This window comes from Pteropus alecto, unplaced genomic scaffold (assembly GCF_000325575.1).
Source record: "Pteropus alecto unplaced genomic scaffold, ASM32557v1 scaffold96, whole genome shotgun sequence".
NCBI lineage: Eukaryota > Metazoa > Chordata > Mammalia > Chiroptera > Pteropodidae > Pteropus > Pteropus alecto.
In genome coordinates this window covers 620302-629168 of record NW_006438979.1, presented here as the reverse complement: position 1 = coordinate 629168, position 8867 = coordinate 620302, and the positions used below count along the sequence as shown (strand labels likewise).

The following is an 8867-nucleotide window of genomic DNA, read 5'->3' as shown; positions in this document are numbered from 1 at the left end:
CTATCTAGCTATGTATCCATCTATCATCTATCTATCTATCTATCTATCCATCAATCATCTATCTATCATCCATCTATCATCTATCATCTATCACTTATGTCGTGTATCCACCCACCCACCCACCATTTACCCGTCTGTCATCTATGGCAGTGGTTCTCAAGTACAGTGATTCTGCACCCCAACGAAGGGGGCATTTAGCAACACCTGGAGTCATTTTCGGTTGTCACGCCTGGAGTGGACAGACCTCCAGGCGCCTGGTAGGTGAAGAGCAGGCCCCTGCTCCAAACCCCGCAGAGCGCAGGCCCCCGACGTCAGCGAGGGGAGTTTGAGTCTCTGCTCTGATGCGCTCGCCTGACCCTTCTCACCTGCACGGCACCTACACGTGCGAGTTTTGCTTCTTTGTAGATCCCCGGGCATCTCCTCTGCGTTGGTCCAAGTTGGTGGCACCCTCTTCCCCTCCGCCCCTCCAGCTTTTGGTTCTGAGCCCATAGCAAGGAACAGAAACAGGGGCTGGAACAGAAAGCGTGACCAGTTGTGTGGCTCCACATGAAGGATGAGCCGCCAAGTTTTCTCCGATTTCTCCTGGGTCGTAACGACCTCTTCGCCCTGCCTGTGTAAACATGGCTCCCGTCAGGAGAACTTGGGGTCCTCGGCCGGGAGTCCGGCCATGTCGAAGCGTCCGCTCTGCAAGCTGCCTGCATGGTTGGGTCGATAACTGCAGGTTTTCGGGGGTGGAGGAGAAGGTGGGGGCTTCTCATTCATCGAGAGAACGCGAGACTCTCCGAGACTGGGTTCGGCAGCCAGGATATTGGGGTTCGTGAATATTAGTGGGGAGTATATCGTATTGGTGGGGAGAGGCCGTCAGCGACAACTCGCTGCTCTAGACGTGGGGCTGACGACATTATGACTGTCCTTCCTCGTGGAAAAGTGCCGAAGTCCCAGGGGATGACATCCAGGCGCGTTGCTACCCCCTCGGACGAGAGGGCCCGTAAAAGTAATTAGTGTTTTGATTTCGCCCGGGGCTGGGCACATGATGCTTTACATAATTACGGAGCTTCATCATCAAAGAGGCTCAGGAGATCAAGGAGCACGGCCTCCCGATTTCAAAGGAAATAGCACAGAATAGTTTTCAATGTATAGCTGTTCCTCTTGAGAATGGATGATGCCGTTGCTTTCAGCGGGGCTCTTTAAAAAGAAGCTTGCAGTGGACATCGTCACTCCTGTCTTTTCAGAGTCAAAAAAAAAACCCCCAAACACTTTTTTTTAGTGGCAGATAGCATTGTGTAAGTTTAAGCTGATATATGCAGTAATCATGTGTATGTGGTAATCATGTTGCAATGGCTGCATACATCATAACAATTTGAAATATGCACTCATTGCAACATGCTTACCACAACGAGGTCAGTCGACACAAAACGGGCTTGTTAGTCCTTTGCACCGAGTGTCTCGCGGTGGAGAAGTTACCTGCTTGGCAGAAGTTCTCAGCGGATTCTTTTTTCCCGTAGGTCACAGAACGAGGGACTATGAGACCGACCACCTTCTCTGACTGGTAAGTGGCAGCTTCGTGAAACTTATTCTCTCCATCGAGAGAGCACGGTTCTCGGCGCACGTCTTGTCCACCCTGGCTTCTGTTCGCTTTGCTTTATCATCCGAAAACGGTCATGGGGTGTTGTGTCGGGGGATGTGGATGGAAAGGGTCGGAGAGATGGCTTTTCCGAGGGAGCAAAATGCTTCCCTCAGGGATGACGACGCATACGCGAATTCACAGGGCAAAAGGCAGGAATCCGGAGACGGAGGCTGCACTGGAATCCAATGGATTCCAGGGAATGTGGTAGAAATTGGGGGGAGGCCCAGGGACGGGCCAGCGGTGCACGGGGTGGTGACGAGACAGCGTGACAGCAGCCGAGAGGTCAGTTGTGGGACGCTCGACCAGCACGTTGGCGGCTGGGGCTTTAGTGCCGCCCGCGGGAGGGTCGCGAGCAGAGTTGTGTGTTTATGGGGTTGCTGTGCTTCGTTGCGTTTTCGAGGGGCCGGGAGGTGAGTGTGAGAACGGCCGGGCCAGCCGGGATGGAATTGGGGACACGAATGGATTTAAGAGACTTTTTGTTTTCGAGGTCGAACTAAGAAGCATGGGAATGGGTCGGAGGGCCTTCGGGTCGGGGAAGCAGTTTGCCGCGTAGACTCCGGTCCCCGGCTAGTGCGATCATCTCTCGGTGGGGGCCGTTTGCTTTGTCCCCGGCACAGGACAGTACCCAGCATGGACGTGTGCATCCACGACTCTGCAGCTTAAAATTTTGCAGGGTATTTCAAAGTGGTCAACTTCCTTTTCCAGACGTTAAAAGAATTTCTAGAATTGTTTTTTTTTTTCGTCTTTGGCTGTTGAGTTTCCCCTACCTCATTTGCTCTGTGGACATGATGGCTTTGAGAAAAAAAGGGAGAATTGTGCAGAGATGTGGGCTCCCCCGGACCCCTGCCTCTGCATCACGTAGTTCTGGGCTCAGACACAAGAAGTTCCTGGTGTCTCTGCTCGCGCTGTCTGGCTGAGAGCAAAATTATGAAGTTATCAAAAGTATTGAAAAGTATTTAAGCTGAGCATTAAAAAAAAAAAAAAGTGGCAAGTAGCCGGCCTAGCTGGCGATCTGCTCTCATTTCTCGTGGATTTCGCGTACTTTTTCATGCAAGCGAATCAAGCGCTTCGGCCTCACACTCCACTCCAACCACTATTATATTTTTTAACGGTTTCGTATTTGAAAATTTACAACAATCTCATGTCACGATGCATGTCATCTTCTTCTGCAGTCACCTAAAGCACGACTTTGAGACGTTCTGTTTTCTGAGTGAGCCACCGCGGGTAGGCCCCAGAGTCGAAACTGGTGAGAAATACCATTTTTTCCTCTCTTGTGTGACCTTCAGGAATCGTTGCCTGTGGATGTCGCTGTGCTGCTGGTTTGGGGGCCTCCACGGCACGTTCGTGACCAGGAGCGCCCGGCCCAATATTGTCCTGTTGATGGCGGACGACCTCGGCCTGGGCGATTTAAGCTGCTACGGGAATAACACGCTCAGGTGAACACTCGTCCGCCGGGAGGTGGCGGGCGCGTCCCGCGGGGTTGCCATGGGGACGAGGGACCATGTCGAGACAGCGGTGACCTCCGAAGTCTCCTTAGTTTGTCATTGCTGCTGCTCTTGTTTTTATGATCGTGGTTAAAAACGTGTGGTTAAATTTACCTTTTCGGCCAATTTCAAGCGAGCGGTTTAGCGATGTCCAGCGACCATCGCCTGGGTCTGGTGCCAGACGTTCTCATCGTCACCGAAAGGCAGCCCTGTACTTCCCAGTGGTCACTCACAGTCCCTCCCCGGCCCCTGGACCCCTGCATCACGTAGTTCTGGGCTCAGACACAAGAAGTTCCACACAAAAACGTGTGGTGGCCCCTGCCTGCGGCCACCACAGATCGGCTTTCCGTCTCTATGGATTTGCCTGTTCTGGAAATTTCCTGTCAGTAGAATCCGGCAGCGTATTAGCTTGCTGCGGCTGCCGGGAAAAAGTCCCCCACGCAGAGTGGCTTGAACAACACAAATTTATTTTCTCCCAGGTTTGGTGACAGGACGTCCGAGATGCAGGTGCGGGCGGGGCCGGTCCCTCCCGGGGCCTCTGTCCTGGGCGTGTGGACGCCGTCCCCTCACTTGAACAACACAAATTTATTTTCTCCCAGGTTTGGCGATAGGACGTCGGAGATGCAGGTGCGGGCAGGGCCGGTCCCTCCCGGGGCCTCTGTCCTGGGCGGGTGGACGCCGTCCCCTCCCCGTGTGCTCACGTGGTCGTCCCTCTGTGTGTGTCTGTGTCACCTCTTCGTATGTGGACACCAGTTCAGAGGTTTTTCATGTCTTGGTTGAATTGTTTTGGCAGCTTGTGGTACCCAGCATGGTCCTTTATTAGCCTGTCCCGCATCGCCACGGAAACCCCGCTCCTGTGACAACACGCGGCCCGTCTTTGCTTGAATTTAAACACTGGCGTTTCGCCTGGCAATGCAGGTGGCTGTGCGGCCTTGCATTGGAAGCGTGTAGCTATAGATCGAAAGGCATCGCTCTGCGGAAAGGCGTTTGGGGTCCGCACAAGCCAGGAATCCAGGTGGACGTTGCTGTCTCGCCGTCCACGGATGCCACGGGCAAGAAAGAAAACTTTCTTCGGGGTTCGTGGTTCGTATAGGGTCGATAAGCAGCGACGCTGCCCGGCCAGACACCGGGAGTGTCGGGGGCACACGAACCCCTCCAGCGCCCTCTCTCCGTGGGGCTGTGAAGCCGTTCGCGTCGCGCTAGGATTAAGTCCGTTTCAACTCATGGACGAGCAAAGCGCCGTTTGCCGCCTACCGTTTAGGGGTCCTATCTATTTATTTATCGTCGTCAGGAATTCGGCGAACCGGAAATATGAGACACACGAGATGGGAAATACGCTGAGTTAAAAAACGCCGCGATTTAGTATTGAAAAAGACAGCTTTTCCTGCGGGGGACACAGTCACGTTCCCTGGGCTGCACGTTGGCCATGCGTTTTAAGAATGTGGTTAGATCCCGTGAACCGGCTTCTCCACGGAAACGCCCGTCAACGCAGAGTAGCCACTGTCCTCGCTCCTGGCGTCCCGCGTCCGCTGGCGATGGTTTTGCGTGACGGGCGCTGCGTTCCCTGTTGCCTCCTTTTCCTCTTGCGTCTAAGCAGCAGCGCGTCCCCGCGGGCCGCCGGACGGAGGATGCGGAAGGCCGCGTCTTGGGTAGACCCGAAACAGACTCATCTTGACCCCAAACGGAACGGCCGGGAGCCTCGTGCCTTTTGCGGGGAGCCGGGAAACCCGCCTACTGACGTCTCGTTTTTGTCCGCAGCACCCCGAACATCGACCGCCTGGCCAGCGAGGGCGTGAGGCTCACGCAGCACCTGGCCGCCGCCTCCGCCTGCTCCCCGAGCCGGGCCGCGTTCCTCACCGGCCGCTACCCCGTGAGATCAGGTGGGCTGGGGCCAGGCGGGAGCCTTCTCGTGTCACAATCACGCCTCCTTAGGATGTGTTTTCTGCTGCTCTTTAAAATGTCCCTCAAGGTCGCAAGAATCTTGACTCCCAAGGGAAGGTTGCGTGGCTCTGCCTGGGCAGCTTACCCTGGTGTGTCTCTCGCCAGGGGCCGGCGACCTGCTCCCCTGTGTGCCGACAGCGACAGGTTTAGGCCGCCGGTGACTTGTGCCCAGGCTCCCGCGAACACACACCCTCGTTTGTAGGAACCTATCGGAAGACCCCGCCGTGGGCTGTCTATTCCTTAAAGCCGGCAGAGAGCACGGGTCACGGTAGCAACCGGCGTCTGCCCCGTCTCTGGAGATGGGGTCGGAAAGGCAGAAGGAGCAACTGGCAAGAAAATGTGGCTGACAAAGTGGGAAGGGAATGAAAGCCGTACATTTCACTGTCTCACTCACGCACGCTCACGCACGCGCGGACACACACTCACGCGGTTTCAGCCTCTGGGCTGCCCAGGTTCAGAGTCTGGATCACAGCTTAAAATGCCCCCTTGTAGCGTAGCTTACGGTCTGAACAGCCGTGGGGAAGGGACATTGCGGATTTGATTTTTACACCCAGCTAAAACACGGCGATGCCCTTGGCGATTCTCGAGGGGTTCGGGGTCACCGCCCGCTACATGAAATGGCCCCAGACCATTGTGTTTTCATTCAGTCTAGTATCTGCTGGTGGCACGTGTCATATGTCCACCCGTGTCGTTTATTTTTCAGGGACGGTTTTTTCTCTACGAGTTTTGTTTTTTTCTAAGTGATAGCTTCTCATGTGGTAAGGCCCAGGGGGAGAAAACCTAATCAGGTGTGTCGGAATTTCATGAAAATCCGGAGTAAAGAAACTTAGAAAGTCCTTGTCTCGTGGGCTTCGGGATGTTGCCCTGGGTCCTCGTTGCGCGAAGAACTTTCCTCATGATTGAAGGAGGAAACATACGCATCTGCGTGCGTTTGAAAAAAATCATATGGTTCTCAACTTTTCCCGACTTATTCTGCGGGCGTGCCCACCTCCAGGTGCAGCTGCGCTGTCGCACAGGGCAGTGTGTCCTGTTTCTTGACGTCCCACCAGCGTGGCCCTGTGCGTGTGGCCTTTTGGGTGGAGCAGGGCGGAGGCAGACGCACGCTGGGCCACCCGCTCTCGGGGAGCACGCTGACCTTTCCACCCACTGTCCACTTTTGTGGGATTCCTGTCATTTCTGATATTCCTGATCACTGTTATTCAAATGAGCTGTAGACGCCACTGGGTGCGCGTGATCCGGTGCCCGACATGCACACGATAGCTGTGATTCGAAATTTCGGGGTCCCATCCGCCACCCCAGGAGAGTCTTCCTGGGTGACGATTCTCGCCCTGTAAGCGCGTGCCTGTGTCGGGATGATGCGGGCACGTGGGAACTTGCGGGAGGAGGACGGGGCGGCCACACCGAGGATCCCGCGTCCCAGATCACGCACACGAGCGTGAGCTGTATCCCAACTTTGGACACCGATGGGGGAGACGTTGGGACAGGCATGAGTTCTGACGGGGGGTTAGAAGGGCCTTTCTCACGGAGACTGGTAGCCAGGAGAGCAGTGGACGGCACAGCACAGCCCGGCTCAGGCCCCGAGGCGCGTTCTTGGATAGATTGGAGCCCCCAGGGCCTTGGGGTGAGGCGGGGTGAGGAGGGGGACTCAAAGGAAGCCTTGCGTTGCTGGCTCGGGCGCCTGAGAGGGAGGCCGGCCCTTTACTGAGGCGGGTTCGGAGGAGGAAGATGACAGATTCTGCGCTCACCATGCTCAGGCAGGGGTCCTGCCCACGTAGATGTTCCTGAGGCAGCTGAAGATAGGACCCCCACTCCGGGGGGGGTGTAGGGAGCGGCAGAGAGGGGGCTCCTCGCCCTCTAGAAACACGTGATTGAAGTCCAAGGGGAGCGTCTGGTCCAAGACGTCCAGTTAAACTGAGATTTTGAGTAATCGGCGAATACACTTTGGACACAAATACGCGCTACGCAACATTTGGGACGTGACTACACGAAAAAAAAAAAATGCTTGTTCATATGAGGCCCTAACGGGATTGTCTGGCATCGCAGTTTGCCGAGAACACCCACCGTTGGCACGCGGGAGCAGGGGACACGGGGATGGAGTCTGGAAGTTGAAGGGCGTCAGGCTCACGTGGGGGAGCCGGGGCCTGACCCGCTTCTGCTTCTGTGCGTTTAGGCATGGCGTCCGCCGGCGACCGGAACCGCGCCCTGCCCTGGCTGGGGGCGTCGGCCGGGCTCCCCAGCAACGAGACCACGTTCGCCGAACTGCTGCAGCGATGTGGCTACCGCACGGGGCTCGTAGGTACGGCCGCGGGGCTCGGCGCGGGGACGCGGTCAGCCCGGGCCCGGCCACCTCTCTCTGAGACGAGCCGTGTCTTAAGACCAAAAGACACGGAGGTTGGGGCTTCGAGAGGGAGGGCGGGGCGCGGGCAGAAAAGGCCGTTGTGCTTCTCCGCCGCCCTCAGCAGAGGGGAACGTTCCGTCAGGGGTGGGGTGCTGCTTTCATGTCCGAAAAACGAGCGGCTCCCAAAAGGTGTCCTCTCGACCTTGAGAAGCGGACGTGTGAATCGTGATCGCCTCGAGGCAGCGTCTGAGCTGGGTGTGCAGAGCGCCTGTGCCCTCCGCCCTCGGGGACGAGAGGGAGGGAGCGTGTGGCCTGCCGTCCTGCAGGTGTGAGTCTCTCGTGCGACTCCACTCCCGAGACACGTGCCATCAGCAAGTCGTTTTTGAGGTGCCGCCTGCTTGCTGCGTCCCCCAGTGTTAGAATTCCCGGTGTGGATGGTAAGACTGTGACACAGCCTAACATGTCCACAGCAATGTGGCCCTGACAGATTTTGTAAAAGTAAACAAACACGTGTGGGAAATGAGTTCCTCGCTGGTCACGTAGCCCGGGAAGGATGAGATAGGAAAAAATACTTTCTGGAAAAAATACTTTCCAGAAACACACACACACACACACACAGAAAACACACACACAGTAACTAAAAATGTTTATCAAACTACACCAGTGTTTCAAGAACTGTTAGAAGGACTTCTCTAGGAAGAAATAAAAGGCAAAAAATGAGATTAATACATATCAATAACTACATATTGATACACTATTGTTTCAAATGAGGAAAGGTTGCAAGTTCCAATCAAAAGATACAGTGGCTGGATAGATATGAAACTCACTTCCGGTCAAAAGACACACACGTGCTGAATGGAATAAGACAGAAAAGGATACAGTATAAAAATGAAAATGAAAACTGCTTCGAGACGACAGCTGCTTATAGACGACGTCTGGACGTACGCGATTCCTTTATTGGATTTATCGGAGGGGACGTGCGTTCATAAAAGTCTATAAGCAACCGGAAGTCTCGTGCGGCACGTCCCTTTCGCGTGCTGGAGGGCGATGCACGCCCGGCTCACTCACCGTTTCCTCCCCTTGCAGGACAGTGGCACCTGGGATTGAGCTGCGTCTCTCGCGATGACCACTGCCACCACCCCCGGAATCACGGCTTTGACCACTTCTACGGCCTGCCCTTCGGGCTGCTGAGCGACTGCCAGGCGTCGGGCACGCCCGAGCTGCACCGCGGGCTCAGGGTCAGGCTGTGGGTGTCGACGGCGGCCCTGGGTCTCGTGCCCGTCCTGCTGCTTGTCCCCAGGCTCGCCCGCTGGCTGGCCGTGCCGTGGAAGGTCATCGTCGGCTCCGCCCTCCTGGCCGCCCTGTTCTTCGCGGGCTGGTACTCCAGCTACGGCTTTGTCCGGCGTTGGAACTGCATCCTCATGAGGGACCACGAGATCGTCCAGCAGCCGCTGAGAGAGGAGAGGGTGGCCTCGCT

The 8867-nt window shown here is 55.9% G+C and overlaps 1 protein-coding gene across 1 annotated transcript in view; it reads left to right on the top strand.

Moving 5' to 3' along the window:
* The first annotated feature begins 2776 nt into the window (after positions 1-2776).
* ARSH (arylsulfatase family member H) overlaps positions 2777-8867 on the top strand; it is a 15752-nt gene continuing 9661 nt past the window's right edge. The window contains exons 1-4 of the mRNA XM_015592690.1: positions 2777-3063; positions 4870-4991; positions 7223-7348; positions 8477-8866. Coding sequence (XP_015448176.1) covers positions 2777-3063; positions 4870-4991; positions 7223-7348; positions 8477-8866 — 925 coding nt within the window. The remainder of the gene's footprint in view (positions 3064-4869; positions 4992-7222; positions 7349-8476; position 8867) is intronic.